Genomic DNA, 16,787 nt, shown 5'->3' on the forward strand with positions numbered 1-16,787 from the left:
GTAAATGATGTGCATTTATATCTGATGGTACAAGCTAATGAAATACTGCTGTCTGATTGATCGGCTTTACCTCCATAATCTTCTATAGAATTGCAGGTCCCTTCATCAAAAGAATTGTGTTATCATACATCTGATTACAGAAGAATAGTTTCAGCAGGAAAATATATTGAATCAATCATTTATTGTAAGACTTAGTTATCATTTTATTTAAATTATTTATACTAGGTATAATATTATTTAATATTACTGCTACCATGGTGCAGCTAATCCTGGAAAAAATTCCTGGAAAATTAAGGACAAGAAAATCATCAGGAGTAGTCAGCATGGCTTTATCAAGGGGAAGTCATGCTTGAAAAACTTTGATAGACTTCTATGATTAAATGACTCGCCTGGTAGACCAGAGAAAAGCAGTGGATATTGTCTCCCTGGGCCTCATGTAGGCCTTTGGCATCGTCAAGATATTAACAGACAAGCCGTTGATGGGTGGCTGAGCAGACAGTGAGGTGGACTGAAAACTGGATGAAAGTCTGGGCAGAGAGGATGGTTATCAGTGGCACAAAGTCTAGTCAGATGCCAGTAACTAGTGGTGTATCTCAGGGGTCAACAATGGGACAAGTCTTCTTTAATATCTTTATTTGTTACCTGGATGACAGGGCAGAGCATACTCTTAGCAAGTTTGCCACAAGAGCAAGAAGAAAGTAGTGGTTAATATGCCAGAGGGTCATGCTGCCATGAAGAGGGACATCAATGGTCTGGAGAAATGGACCATTAAGAACCTCACAAAGTTCAACAAAGGGAAGCGCAAAGTCAAGTCTCTGGGCAGGAACTACCCACATACCAATACCTATTGCGGGTCATCCAGCTGGAAAGCTGCTTTGCAGAATTGTATGTGGGGGTTCTTGTGGACACCAGGTTGAACATCAGCCAGCAATGTGCCCTTGTTGCAAAGAAGGCAAATACTATTCTCAGCTGCATTGCCATCAATATATTTTGCTACTTTCAAAGGAATATTTTAGGAAAACTCTAAAATGTTTTCGTGCAGGAAAAAGATCAACTAATCTGCAAAACCACAATGAAAAGATCATGCTCATCCTTCCCTCACAAAACTAAGCTCAGTGTCAGAGTTTACAAAGAGAAAAAAATTACTATTCTCAAATAGCAAGATGATTGCAATCATATGAAAGGACTTGCCCCTGCTCCAGTTCTTCCTTTCAGTAGTTACCCAGAAAGGATATCCTTGCATCTAACATAGAAATCAGCCCTTTTTAATCCCACAGAGAGTAAGCCATCTGTTCCAAAAGAAAGTAGAGGTCACTAAGTGATGTCAGCCTCGCCTGATGGGCAGCCACACATCCTGAAAGGGACAGAAACACGGGAATCACACTGTGCCTTAGGTCTCAGTGCAAACCTTCAGTTTGTACTCTGAACGTGTCTTGGGTTTACATGGTAAAGTTTTGGGAGCAGAGGCACTGCAGGGTGAGAGGAAGGGGCTGATTTAGATTTTAACTATTCTTACTTTAACTATTCTAATTTATTTGGCAGTAAATTTAATTAATTTCTCCAAGTTGAGTCTGCTTTGCATACTAGAATAACTAGTGAGTGATCTCTCTGTCCATATCTTCACCTGTGAGCTTCTCCTTCATATTTTCTGCACCTGTCCTGTTGAGGACGGAGCATTATAGAGCAGCCTAGTGGGCTGTAGAGGGATTCCTTATGGAACAGGGGCATATGATACCCCAGGACAATCTGGACAACCCAGGGTTGCTGAGGAAGAACCCCTGAACTGGCCTCAGGTTCGTGTCCCACGGCAGCATGTGGTGGCCCCTGAGAGCTGGGCAGCGACCAAGCAGCTCTGGGCCTGCAAACATTCTGAGAGGTTTGCTTCTCGTAAGCATCCTAACTGGGTCCCGCACAATGTTGACAGCAATCCAAAAGAGACAACTCATGTGGGTCACCCTACCTGATTTAACAGGGCAAGACTCCATGTGTCTGAGCCTGGCCACACCAGGGGACCCATTTCGCACCTGTTTAATCAGGGTCCCATATTTTAACCCACAAGACTTCCGAGGCATGAGCTAAACATAACTTCACAGATGCTTGACAAGCTAAGCGCAGATGTTACTAGTGTTAGGCATGCAGTATTACAAAATAGGGCAGCCATTAATTTTCTACTATTAGCCCATGGCCACGGCTGTGAAGATTTCCAGGGTATGTGCTGTATGAATCTTTCTGACCACTCTGTCTCAATTCACAAGCACCTCTCTGACCTCCAGAGGGGCCTGTACAACCTTCGGGAGACAGACGACCCTATTGGAGATTGGCTTAAGGGTCTGGGTATCACCAGATGGCTGCGTAGCTTGGTAGTAGAAGGCTGCCGATTGCTTTTTGTAGTTATATTAGGTTTAATAGTATTTGGGTGTACTTTTTCTTGCATTAAAGCGGGGCTGCGAAAGATCATCGACCAGGTCTGGGTTGCCCAAAAAGAAAACGGGGGATGTGTAGAGGGATCCCTCGTGGAACGGGGGCATATGATACCCCAGGACAATCTGGCCAACCCAGGGTTGCTGAGGAAGAACCCCTGAACTGGCCTCAGGCTGCAGGCAGGCCTGGAAGACACCTGGCAGCAGGCAGCCTTGAAAATCCTTGGCAAAGTTATACACTGGTCGGCTCCCCCGCTGCTTAGAGGCCGTCTCATGGGAATAGGGCATGAATCTTTGCAAAGTAGATATAAGTTAGTGAAAGTAAACAATAAAGTGGAGAACGATACTCAAATTGTATCAGTGTTTGTGTCTTTACTCTGCCTGGCTCCCCTGCACTCAGGACCGCCCCCCCGCTAAACTGGGCATCTGGCAGCCGATATTAACACACCATAGAATGGTACCATGAGCCTTTGAAGGAGTCCCTTCACAGAAAACAGGGAAACAAACAAACAAACTACTACTAGCTCTATTTCCCAGTCTAGTTTCACAAAAAAAGATATATATTGAGCAGAACAATATCCTATAAAGATCACTCACAAGAGCAACCAAGTGAACTCAACCATGGAGAAAAGTGACAAGTCTCTGTGCCAAAACATCATCAAACAAAAAAGACTGAAGCATCTCAAATGCTCACAGTGCAAGCACTGGAAATTTTGTATCAAAGTCTCTTATTCATATGCCTATATCTTTTTAAAAGTTCTAGTTTTGGTGTGCATATTCATGGTAAGTAAAATAAGAGGAAAAGTTTGCATTCAAAATTGGTGGGAGACATAACTGAGACCCAATTTAGGAACTTATAGAAAGCCAAACAGAACTAAAACTCAAATTTAACATTTAATTTTATCAAAAGTTCTATCAAAAGCTGGAATTAATAGCTGAAATACAGGCAACGGCTAGAATCTAATATTGCTAATGGCTCAAAGAGAAATAATTGCTTTTGTTTCAGCTATTGCAGTAACCACAATCTCAACCATTCCCTATGGGTAGATCATATTTTCAGAATGTGAAACATCACTCCTATAGTCACAGACATGGCAGGAAAAAAATTTACAATAATTAAGATAATGAACCTGTCCTCCTTTCGTAATGAAGAGCTATAGCAAAATTTTGGGATGGAATGACAAGCCATTTATCGCTCTACAACTGCACATACCTCTTGACTCCAAATTTTCTTATTCACAAATTTATTCTGTTCCCTCACAGCCAAACCTGTTAACTTCCCATTATAGGAATAGCTGGATTCCCTTCTATACTCTTATTCTGCTAAGACAATCTCCCCTCTGTCCACATATATTTCTAGGATTTTTTAACTATAGTATATATGTAACTCAGATATTTTAACTGGATCAAAATGTACATTAACAATATGGAAGACTAGTGTAGCCAACACTACAAAGAAGTTTGTTGTGTTATGAACAGAACTGAAATATATTTACACTTTCTAGTTTCATATAAGATAAAAATGCATTATCTATTATTGATAAATACAACAGTAACCTTTTTAATCTGCATGAATGGAGAACAAAATTATGGTTAAAATATATAGTTTAGAGTGAGCTTAAGTACGCTCATACTTTCTAATCATGTCACTGATTGCAACACCCACAGTACAGCTTCACACTAGGCTTAGGAAAAGCCAAGTTTGAGGCATTTGCTTGCAAAAAGAGGTACAGTGTGGTTTGTTCCAACAGCCTGACCAAAAGAAACTTCATAAAATGAGGTTTTCAATTCATGCTGATGCACCCTGCCTGCATGAGATTCATACTGTTAACCTGATTAAATATGGATGGCAACTGAGTTTAGGCTTAACAGCAAGCTTAGGATATGTTCCACTGACAGTTTTGACATGGTTAACAAAATAACACAGCTGTGGAGAATTAAACGTAAATACTCAGCAGTTTCCCAAATTTGTTTTGCTTATTTCTGGCTTGGCCTAAAAGCAAAAAAACCTCAGAAATTAAAAGATTCATTTTTTTGCAGGAAGAAAACAGCAACTTAATGACATGAGGAAGGAGGAAGGGAAAAATGGAATATAAAAACATAGTGAAAAAAGACTATTTTAATACAAAGTAATTAAATGAGAACCATATTTAATATTATTTCAGTAATAGTTGCAAGTTATTCCCTCAGTATCATTCTCCAGACTTGCAGAAAATGTCATGTGAGGAGTTTCCCAGATACTTTGAATTATTTCAACAGTTTCTTAAAAAGTAAAGGACTACAGCAATTGGAAAGAGATGTTAAACATTTTCAGTAAGCTCTGCCACTGCAACAAAATTCAGATTACAGATTTCCTAACAGATAATTGACATCCACAAAAAACCCTAAGAAACCAAATGAACAAATAAACTCCAAACCCTAAAAAACCCTAGCAAAAATAATACATAAAAAAACCCTTAAAGCCAAAATCAAAAGTCAGCTACCTCCCAGCTCTCAGGCATGTCATTCTTGACTTCAAAATTATTTCCAAATGTAATAGATAAAGTATAAGAATGTGAACACTGTCAAACTTTCAAAAACCTATATTCTAAAGCTTGCATTTTAAAGACTATATTTATGCAAGCAGTAAGAAGACTTTTATGCTTGAAATACACTCAATATAAAATTTAGAACATGATGGTGACAAATGAAAGATAACATACATGTAAAATTTATTTTTTTTAAATTCCTGTCATATAAAATTAACAGACCAGGACCTAGATTTCTAATCCATCTAAATTTAGCAGTCAGCTCACATATTAATTTCTTCTTACAATTCTGAAAAAAACCCAAAAAAAACAGCTTGACTTTTTTTTTTAAGGAACCCTTTTGCTTATTTTTCTCCTTCTTGATGCTTGGTAATGAATGATATGTGGTGTGAATCTGGCTGAGTTCTGTCAGAAAGTCTGTCATTCTACCACTGACATTTTCCACAGTGTTTCTGTCACTGTGGATTAGAAAAAAATCAGCAAGTATAATTCATAAGACTTGAACTCTGGTTAACTCTAGCCCTAATTCAAATTTCACTGGTATTTTAGCCTGGCATGTAATTTAAAATTCATCATTTTGTAGTCCTTCCTTCCTTTTTTTTTTGGTATAAAACAATGAAAGGAGAAGAGGTTTTAATTTTTTAGGAGAAAAGAAGTACAAAAAAATGCACGGGGGAGGAGATGGGAATTAAATCTTGAAAATACAAAGATTTGCTACTCAAAGTGTAAACATAAAATTATCCCATTACTTAACATCAGAATAAATTACTGGCAATGCATAGCATGGTCCAGAACCCAACTGATGAGTTTATACAATATCCCACAAGACATTCAGGTATCATTTGCCTTACTAGATGTGAGAGATTTAATGAAATGGAGTCCAAACTGAGAAATCCTTGTTCTCGTTTCTGTGCAGATATTCACAAGAACGTTTTCAAGGGACCCAAGGATTTAACAATATATGCATCACTGTTGAGGACAAGTAAAGAATTTTAAATTTTGTTGCATCTTCAGAGCTCCACATAAAAGCATGATTTTCTTGAATGTTCTTTCAGGTAGGTCCCTGGAACTATAGCTTTGCTATTTTTGATCAAAAAAGCTCTGGTTGATTCCAGACTAGCCATGGATATAAGTGACAACAATCACTTCAGTAGTGTGTATAAAACACTATATGGAAACCATGTTAAGACAATCCAGAAATGGGGAAACAGTCCATGAATTACCTCCATCACATATTGTTGAAGAAGCCTTACACGTGCAGGTACTGATCCTCACTGAGAATTTCAACCAGCCCTCCTAAGAGGGCAACAAAGCAAGGTATGAGCCATCAGGGAGGTTTAAAGAACATGTTGGTGTGATGCCATACAGGCAGTCACAGATATTTCACTGTTGTAAAGTTAGGTATCAATTGCCCACACTTCTTCCTCCACTAATCACCATTCAGAACTTTGTACATCAGAGATTATAATTATTCTAATCATAATATTAATAATTGAAAAAATTAGTTTTTTTCTCTTAAACAGATCAACTCCAGAGAACAAGATCCTGATATAAGAATAAGAATGCAAAAAACATTTACAAGAACAATGGAAATGTGGCCATCTCACTGATAACATCAGATGTGTCAGTGCACCTTCATCAATGAGTTTTATTTTTTACTCCATCCACATGACCTTCCTTTCACAAACAATTTTTATTCTACTTTTCAATAGTAAGCTCATTGTCATCTCTGTCCATGTTTGAGGATTTTAATTATGGGCCTACTCCACTGTCGACAAGGCTTGGGCATGAAAAGTATATCTGATTAACTGTATGAGGCAAGAGACAACTATAATGCAGTACAAAACTAAGGAGGCAGATAACTGACTGGGGAATATTTCTTTCATCTATATGGTGCTGTTATCAAACTTATTTCTGAATTCAATTAGGGAGAAAATTAGCTAGATTCAGTCCTGGATAAAGCCATTTACACTAGAATTAAAGAGCCTTTCAGGGTCTTTCATTTATTACGTTCTCCCTTAAAAATTCTTAATTTCTGAGCTATTTTGTTGCAAAAGATGCAAGAAGTAGCAGCTCTGAACTAGCAGGATCAGTAAGTCCTGGTGGTCCTCAATGCTGTGGTATAAAACATTGTAAATATTGCCATGGTATAATGAATACTATCACATTATTTGTTGTAGTCATTATAAATAATTCTTAACGGAAAATCTTCATTTATACATCTGTGAGGTTTTGACTTCAAGGCACAAACCATCATTAAAATCTACATTCAACATACAATCTTCACTTAGAGCAACAACAAAAAAACCCCCAACTAAACAAAAAAGAAGGAAAAAGTTCCCTACATCAAATCCACAAATAACATCATCACAACACAGAACAAAAGAACAAATTAGAAAAAATCCACCCCTGGACCAATTATGATACGAGTTCTCCACTATTGTTCTACTTCATAAACCGGTTTAATACTTCTTTTGCCCATTATTTCTCCCAATTAGTATGCCTTCTAGCAGTCATGCAAGGACAGAAGTATTGTGTTCAGAACACTAAGGCAACACTAGCATGAAACAAAACTAAACACATTAAACCACTGATGATATAATCAAAGATTTTATACATGCAAGTTTCTCAATATATCATAAAAAGAAGTTGATCTAACTCATAAAACGATCTCATTTTCTTTTAACCTCAACAAGTTTAGGTTCTTCTAATCAATGCTAGACACCTTTGCTGAAAACTATAAACAGATCTGAATGTTGTTCCAGATAACATTGTAAACCTTTTATCTATTCCTTAGTTTAAAAACTCCATAATTCCTGTGTATCTGCATTTCATTGCAATATCAAAGAGTTATAATTATTCCAACCAATACCAAGCAAAGAACAGTATTTTCTGGGCAATGTTAAAGCTATTATAATATAGGTCCTAGCACTAAAATCTATCCATGATGAATCTAACTCAGAGTATAGAAATTTCAGTGGTATATTACAGAAATTCAGAAAATAGTGTCCAACTTATGCTTTGAAATAAAATTACTTGCTTAAGCTAACATTACTTCTTTGCACTTATTACTGGTATGATGTTAATGTACCATCAACAAATGGGGATTCCTGGTTTTGGCCTTATCTAAAAGTTCATATTTAATTTTAAATAAGTGACTTGTTCTTAATTATTGTTTTCACTCTTGCACTATATCTTCACAGTATTTAAATAAATGAGGAGACAGATAAATACGCAAGGTGTGGTAATTTAACTTTGGCTGGCTGTCAGATGCTCACCAAATCACTCTATCACTACCCCTCAGCAGGACAGAATGAGAAAACGGGACAAAAAAGCCCATTAGTCAAGATAAGGACAGGGAGATTGCTCACTAATTACTGTCATGGGCAAAACAAACTCAATTTAGGGAAAAATAATTTTATTTACTGACAATTAAAAATTGAGTAGGAAAGTGACAAAAAACTAAACCCACCACCGTCCCAACACCTTTCTTCATGGGCTCAAATTCACTTTTTTGTTCCTCACTCTTCTGCCCCCTCCTCTCTCCCAAAGTGGCAAAGGGGAACAAGAAATGGGGACTGCAGTCAGTTTGTAACACTTCATCTGTGCTGTTGCTTCCTCCTCGTGCTCTTTCCCTGCTCCAGAGTCACAGCCCTCCCACAGGAAATAGTTCTTTACACCCTTCTCCAACATGGATCTCTCCCACAATCTGCAGTTCTTCAAAATCTGTTTCAGTATGGTCCTCCCATGGGGTCACAGGTCCTGCCAGAAACCTGTTTCCCCTTGGGTTTTCCACGGGGTCACAGCTTCCTTTAGGCACACCCACCTCTTCAGACACAGGTCCTACACAGACCACAAGTGGATCTCTGTTCCACCATGGACCTCTATGAGCTGTAGGGGACAACCTGCATCAGTGGCACTCTGCAGAGGTTCCAGGGGAATCCCTGCTCCAGCACCTGGAGTACCTTCTTCCACTCCTTCTGCTCTCCCTGTGGCGTCTGTGGGGTTATTTCTCTCAGGTATTCTCATTCATCTCCATCTGCTGTTGTACAGTGTTTTTTGCCCTTACTTATAAGTTATCACAGAGGTGCCATGAGCTTGCCTGATTTGCTCAGCTGTGTCCTGTAGTGGGTCTGTTTTGGAGCCAGCTAGACCTGTCTCAGTCTGATATGGGGGCAACTTCTGATCTCTTCCTAGAGAAGTCACCCCTACAGCCATCCCTGCTACTGAAACCTTAGCTTGTAAATAAACTCAAAACACATATACTAATCAAATCAAACTGAAGCATGCATACACTGAAGTATTTTACTGAACCAGCAGAGGTTAAACCTATGAGTTTTGATCCATTCCCAAGTATTAAAACTGTGTATGCTTATATGGTGTTATCATTCAGGTACTAGAACAGTTTTCATGTTATGGTCAGATGCTATTTTGCAGTATTTACAGTTTCAGGAAAAAAAAAATCAGTGTACAATAACACTTAACGACATTTTATTTGATCTATAGCAGTCATGACCTCTGACTAAAGAGAGGGTCAATTTTACTTTCATTAGAATTGGAATTTTTATATACGGAATAACTTGTTCTTTCAAGTATTTTGAGAGAAAGGAAGACAACTGCACTTGCCCAGTACAAGCAAGATATGCAGCTACTGAAAAGAGTCCAGTGAAGGGGCACTAAGAGGATTGGAACTTCTTTCATACAAGGTTGAGACAGCTGGGCTTGCTTACCCTAAAGAAGAAGAGGATCACTGAATCTCAACATCTATAAACTCCTAATGGGAGGATGTAAAGAAGATGAAACCAATCCAGTGGTGCCCAGTGACAGGACTGAAGGCAATGGGCACAGACTAAAACACAGGAAGTTCTTTCTGAACATCAGGAAACAATTTTTCCCTGTGGGGGTAACTGAGCACTAGCCCAGAGAGGTTATGGAGTCACCATCTTCTGAGATATTCAAAGACTGTCTGGACAGCTGCCTCTAGGTGACTCTGCTTGAGGAGTGGAGTTCCACTACAGAATTTCTGGAGGTTCATTCCAACCTCAATCATTCTGTAACTGTTAACCACACTGACAACCAGAGACAAAGCATTTGTTCATTTAATTTTCTGCAGTTCTTTAAATGCAGAAACTGGAAATTTGTAAGGAAAATAATACTGAGGAATAATGATTTTGAATATTCTTGTAAAAATATTTTTGGTAAAAATGAAGTTCCGAGGTTTTGAAAATAACACTGCATCACCACCTTGTGAACTGGCAGGGAGGAAGGAGGAAGGCATCATTAAGACATGAATACCACCAGCAGAGTGTAATCCTTAACAATCTCTAAGTTATTAATATCTTAATCTTGCTGGCACCTGTGACTTGCCAGTGCATACAGACCAGTTTGTGAGCTTAAAGTTTTGGTCCTACCATTGGTAGAATGTCTAAAATCTTATTTGGTTTTTTTTGGTTTTTTGGTTTTTTTTTGTTATGTAGACATGCCCTTGGTGCATTTAAGAAATGAAACCATATAATGCAAAATATGTCCATATGGCTCTTAAATTCATTCAACTGCTCAGTGGAGATTTTCAGGCCATTTAGAGAACTTGTTCAAAGTGAAGTAGCTGTCTTTCATTTCCTCAAATAGTAAGATACTAAATTCTATCAGCTGGCACATTTGACAAAACTTTCAGAAATTCTAGATGTGTACACAGATTTAATCTTGCTCACAAATAGTTTTAATTAAAGAAATAAAAATATGAAAATTCTTTGGAATGAGTAATGGATCTTAACTATTACTTTTGAACTTTCTGCCCATCTGTGGAACAGAGATTGCATCATTTTTCAAGGACTCTTGATACTTTTTTAATGATCTATAAATTGGATAAATTGGATTAGCAGTCCTTGGGACAAGGATCAAACAAACAGACAACCTCCTCCCTCAACACATTTATAATCTTTATTATCAAATTCTAATCAGTTGTATAAATATCCTCTTTTCTTCTACCAAAGTGGAACATAAGGATGCCTTCCACACAGGACTTTGTAAAATTAGAGTGAGAAATACATCAGTGTAGCTAAATGGTTTTTGAAATGTAGTCAGGTTTTCACTGCGTCCTCTGATGAACTCAGGTGCAAAGGAGTGGGCCTTCTAGGCCTGTCTGATCAGTTAATGGAGTGTGATGCAGATGACAATATAAAACAGAAATTAGAGGTAGAATATATCCCTGTACCAGCAAACCCAGATGTTGGTAGTCTTTTATAAGACATTCCTGATCTGCACAGCTAATTTGTGTTCTATTACATCTAAACAAGTCCATTACACTCTGTTCAGACAAAATGATACACCTGGAAATAGAATACAGCCATTGCTGCCAGGTGTCTAGTTCTTGAAATTAAAGACAACTGGTGTCGTAACTTAGCTTTACTGCTCTACTTTGACTCATCTGGCATTATCAGAACTGTCAGTACTTTTGCTTTAAAGTGTAGGCATAAAGTATATGGGATTTTTAATACAGTGGTTCAGACAATAAAATAAACATCTTCAGGATAGTTCCTCATGAAGGGAAAGTGAATTCAAGAACTTCAGTGATTTCCCACACAGTCGAAGGCCAAACATGATATAAACAGTCTTATACACAAAGCAGCTCTTCTGGTTGTAACAAAATACTAGTGGACCCATGACATTGCCTCATACCATTGGATAGTTGCTTCTGGGAATTAATTTAGAGAACCACATAAAAACATGATAGCATCTACTTGGCATACAAAAAGTAAAACAATCTTAGGGAAAACATGAGGTTTTATCACCTGTCCACACTCATCTGATATCAGACATTTCTTAAAAATGTCTGAAATGCACCTAGTACAAAAGCTGGACTGTAGAGATAAATCATATTAGTGAAAAATGTTATGGTCTACATGTGCTTTTGTTTGATTGGTTTAGGGTTTTTTTTTTTAGAGGGGGAGGGTGGGGGGTTTTTGGGTTGTGGTTTTTTTGTTTTTTTTTTTTTTAAAGCAAAGCCAGACTACTAAACTTACCTTATTAGTATTGATAGCTGTGATGACCCACACACATTGAGCATTGCTGTCATACTGAAATGGAAAATTGGGTGATGTGAAAGTGCCTCCAGGTCCCTGAAGATTGGATCCACAAGTTTTGACTGCAAAAAGAAAGTTCACCTTTTAATTCACACAGAAAATGCATGTAGCAGATTCATAAACCAATCTCTAACTTACTCTAATCAAGATGTAAAGAATTAAAATACCATTGAACAAAAATAGAATCACCTCTTACAAGAGAATAGAACATTCATGTTTAGTTATTCTGAAAAAATTAAATAGACCTTCTCTTGTGTCTAAGCTTATAATCTTAAAAAAAATTTAAAGTATTTGGAGAAAAAAGAACAACTGCAGTAAGCGGAACTGCCCTATTTATTTTTAAAATACTTCAAGGACTAACTTATCCCACCATCATTAAGGTCTTGAAAGACAAATTTAAATAATAGGAAAAAAAAGATCACTTTTATCACTGTGCATATGTGCTTTTTTGGTGCATATTTGTTGGTGTGTGGCATGTCAGCATTTTTTTCTCCTATAACCTCTGTGCAAGCCATTAAACCAATGGCCGAAGCACCAAAAAGGTTAAAGGAAACCTGTAAAAGTTAGATTAGCACAAAACAATGTTATCTATTTCTAAAGACTACACAGGATATTTATTTTCAAATCAAAGTCTGTATGGTTATTTACAATAGCATGTCAAATATAAACCAAATATTCTTATTTACATAGCTTGCATCTCTATCACAATACAAAGGATATAAACTGTGTCCTGTGTGCTTGCAAATGACACTCTTAAGGCACTAAATTCCTAGTCTGTTGAAGTCACTAACACTTTTATTGTTCTTTCCTTGATATTCAGATCTTTGCTGATTGCTCTATTGATATACTTTTTCTGTATGAAGATGTAAAACTGACAAGCAACCTCAAGTAAATATGAGCCTATCCTATTTCCCCAGTGGTTATTATGACACCACATAAACAGCAAAAGGTAAAGAACTATTTCTTCCACTGTATTCTGACAGATCATCTTGTGTAATTGAATAAATAAATTAAACTTAGATATGTGAAATAATCCTAGAGCTGCATTACGCTTTAACAAAGCATGTTTATTTGATCAATACTGAACACAGGAAGATTCAGCTGCTGCTGGATGAAGGCTTGTTCCTTCCCTCACATTAGCCTCTAGAAAGAATGTCACTTTTGTACCACCCTCAGAGAAACAATACTCTGGTGATGAGTTTGTTTGAAGTCACACTAGACACCTGGAAACAAGTAGAGAGTGGAGAGGTGAGAGGAAGGCTCCTCATTTAGGATCAGTAGCTGAAGACATTAAGGTCATGAGTGACACTAATGCCAAGCATGACTTTATATATTTAATATGAAATTGTATGACTCCTTGCAGCCTGTATCTATGTGTGGGAAGTAAGTCAGAAGGGGGAAAACAGTGAGTGTTCTAGACAATTTGCTGCTCCATCTGAGCATGTGAGTCCACCCTCTGGGGCAGAGTTGGGATGTAAAGCACAGCTGCAGAAGAGTTATGAGCTCTGTTTGCTGCCTTTTCTAGGTGTAGCCACATAGTGAAGGTCTCAAAGGAACCACGTCATTCTATAGTGGAATGAAATCTAAGTCTTTGACCTCCAAGGTCTGTTATTCATACTAATTTGAAATATTCCTAACAGACACTTGCTTTTAGTACTGTAAGTTTGAAATACAGAAAAAAAAATATTGTATTTATGACAATTTCTATGTATTTGTGCACACTAATATTTTCATTACACGTATTAATATCTGATATGTACCTATACACTAATACCTTCATTCCTTGATTCAGTTATTCATCATACTACTTGCCATTGTATTAAGTCAAATATATTATTATAATTATATTATTATAATATATTAATATATTTTAATATATCAAATATATTCAGTAAAATTCCTTTGTGTTTTTCTTCTCTTACTGAATTTCTTGCCCTTTATCCATTTGCTCAGAGTCAAAACCAGTTGAAGACTTACTTCTCCACTACTTATCTATTATAAATTCAAGAATTTCTCATCTGTTTGTAAAATGGGTAATGAAGAAACTTCATGAACTACTGATTTTATATGAAATCACTGCAATTTTGATATCCATCTTGATAAGCCCTAATATTTAGCATGTGATAGGTTTTCATCCACTCCTTATGAAGCAAAATTCATAATGTAAGCTGCCTAGTTAAACAAGCATACTGAAATACAAAGTTCATGTTAAACAAAACAGCATAGGTAAATCCTTTTTAACTAAGAAACTGGAACACTAGGATTAAAATTTCAGGTATTTAAAAAATATTTAATAGGATTCCCTATCAAACAATGGATAGATGCAAAATGGAAAAATCACTGTGAGGGTAAGAATTTGTTTACCTTTACACACAGGTCTATGATCACTCCATGCAGCAAAAACTTCAGCTATCCTTTGACAGGTGATACTTTTGGAACCTTGTAGCACATAATCTTCATCACAGGAGAACTGTACTGTTGCTCCCAAGCTAAAATCAAACAATGACATAAAAAGAAGCATTTTAAAAAAAATAGATAGCAGTCAATTTTTTCCATTCCTTTAGATATGACAGTCCTGACAAACGATACAAACATGTAATCCAGAAATTTCTACTCTCAGTAGTAAAAGGCTGAAAGCTATGTACTAGCCTAATTGTACACAACGTTCAGTCCCCTCTGGGCCTACTTTGGCTGGAGCTGGTTTACTTCTTTTAACTGTCATTTGGAGGTTAAGTGACTATTTATAGCCTAACATAAGACCTCCATATATTAAAAATTTGACAAACCTGGACACTGTGTAACTAGAAGTAGTTATTGAAGCTATTGAAGAAGAAGTTATTGAAGTAAATTGAAGCTAGGAAAGCATGTGAAAGCAATATAAGGGAATCACCTAAAAGAAAAGTCAAAAGGTCAACTACAAGACTGAAAAAGAAATCCCTATTATAAACATTTTATTCCTCCCAGTGAAGACCTCAGGACAGAAATGGTTTGCTGTGAATATCTCCCACCTCTGATTCTTCTTGAGGAAATCTGGAGTTTTGACATTAAAACTGGGGGGCATTGAAAGGGGGAGCACAATACCAGAGAGAAGGGCTAGATATGAATAATGTTTCTTGTATTTAAAAAGTAGAATAATATTAATAAGAGTTTCCTCTTATTAGTAAGAGAAACTATTAATATTAATAATAGGAGGAATATATTAATTTGGATTATTGTAAAAATACTAGAATAACATCGTTTTATATTTTGATTAGTAGCTTAAGATTTTAATTAAGCTTGCAGTGAAATCTTAACTTCATAGAAGTGGTCTCTATACTCTTGCCAGTAACAAGATACTGAATGTAACATGTACTACTAGATAATGAAAGTTACAATGTGAATATAAGGATTTTCTCATTTAACTGGCATATGTTTCTCAATTTAGTAGAAGAAAACAAAGTATTTCTAAAAACATATTTCTAGGTGTTTAGCTATGACTATTTCTGAAGTTATAATGCTGGCTTGAAAAGATTTTGTATCTTTTCATATGAAGCTGACATCTGGTGTTGGAAACTTAGCACTGGACAAAGCAAGAAATAAGTCCAGAAAAACTTTTTTTGGTTTTTTTTTTGGTTGGTTGTTAAGTTTTTCTGAGAGGAGGACTGGGGGGTGAGGGAGGAGGACGGCTGAGAAGTGGGGTCCAATTTGGAAAAGTTGAATAACTCAATACATAAATGTATATTCTTGAGATAATTCTTTTCCTTTAATATCATTATGGTTTCAAATCCTGATTACAGCTGAAAATAGCCAATACATCAGGTCTTTCTCTGACATCAGTATCTTACACTCCATAATTTCAATTTCCTGGGTTTAAAAGCTTGTCTGTCACAGCTGTAAAGTGTAAAATGTTTTACAAATAGACATGGTTTACAAGATCTTGGCTACACTGTGAATACAGTGTTCTGGGTATTTTAAGATTAAATGTGCAGTAACTCCCTAAGAGTTTGTTATAGCAGCCTTCCTGCATAACACTCTAAGCCATGTAGTTACCTGACCCTCCTCAGATAGATGACATTTTCTTGTGTTTGATACATTATCTACTTGTAAAAAAAATGTTTTGTAGATCTTTCTAAGCAAAGTATCAGTATTTACTTGGCTGGAATCTTCAAATCTGGGTTTGATCCCACAAAGTATGAAATTCATTTTCGCTAAAACACATACTAAAATTAATTTTTCTCTGCAGGGTTTGGCTTGCAAAGAACGAGCCCTGTTCTTCTTTCCATATAGATGGCCATTTTAGTCCTGCAATTCTTCAATTCACAAAGGCAGAGAGAAAAATAAAAAGTCTGAGCACACATTCCAAAGAATAACTTTTGTTAGGTTATCTATTCAAATGCATCTATGATGGAAAAAGCTACTAAAGAAGATTGATACTTAACAGAACACGAATTAACTTAAGGGAGTTAGAAATGTTAGATGTTTGAAAAGGAATGGTGTCAGCAAAAAATAGCTGATGGAATCTGGGAAGCACCTGGGCCTTACAGAGACATAGGTAATAAGAAATGAGGACATGAAAGATGATACAGTCACCTAAACAGACATCTCAGAAAAGGAGAATTTGATAGTGGATAACAGTGCTCTAAACCATTCCAAAACAGTTCCTGTTTGTGTAAGAATGTTTGTGAAAGAATGAGATAAAGAATAGTTGCAGAATTCACCAAAAAAGAAAGGGAGATATAAAAGTGAAAAACCAAAAAAAAAAAGAAAAAGTAAACATA

At 36.6% G+C, this 16,787-nt stretch overlaps 1 protein-coding gene across 6 annotated transcripts in view; it reads right to left on the bottom strand.

Moving 5' to 3' along the window:
• CSMD3 (CUB and Sushi multiple domains 3) overlaps positions 1-16,787 on the bottom strand; it is a 612,506-nt gene that overhangs the window by 324,581 nt on the left and 271,138 nt on the right. For all 6 annotated transcript variants that reach the window (XM_048286482.1, XM_048286481.1, XM_048286480.1 and 3 more), the window contains 2 exons: positions 14,395-14,519; positions 11,971-12,092 (listed from right to left, as the gene is read on the bottom strand). In XM_048286482.1, coding sequence (XP_048142439.1) covers positions 11,971-12,092; positions 14,395-14,519 — 247 coding nt within the window. The remainder of the gene's footprint in view (positions 1-11,970; positions 12,093-14,394; positions 14,520-16,787) is intronic.

The sequence above is a fragment of the Corvus hawaiiensis genome, chromosome 26, assembly GCF_020740725.1.
Source record: "Corvus hawaiiensis isolate bCorHaw1 chromosome 26, bCorHaw1.pri.cur, whole genome shotgun sequence".
In the NCBI taxonomy this organism is placed as follows: Eukaryota; Metazoa; Chordata; class Aves; order Passeriformes; family Corvidae; genus Corvus; species Corvus hawaiiensis.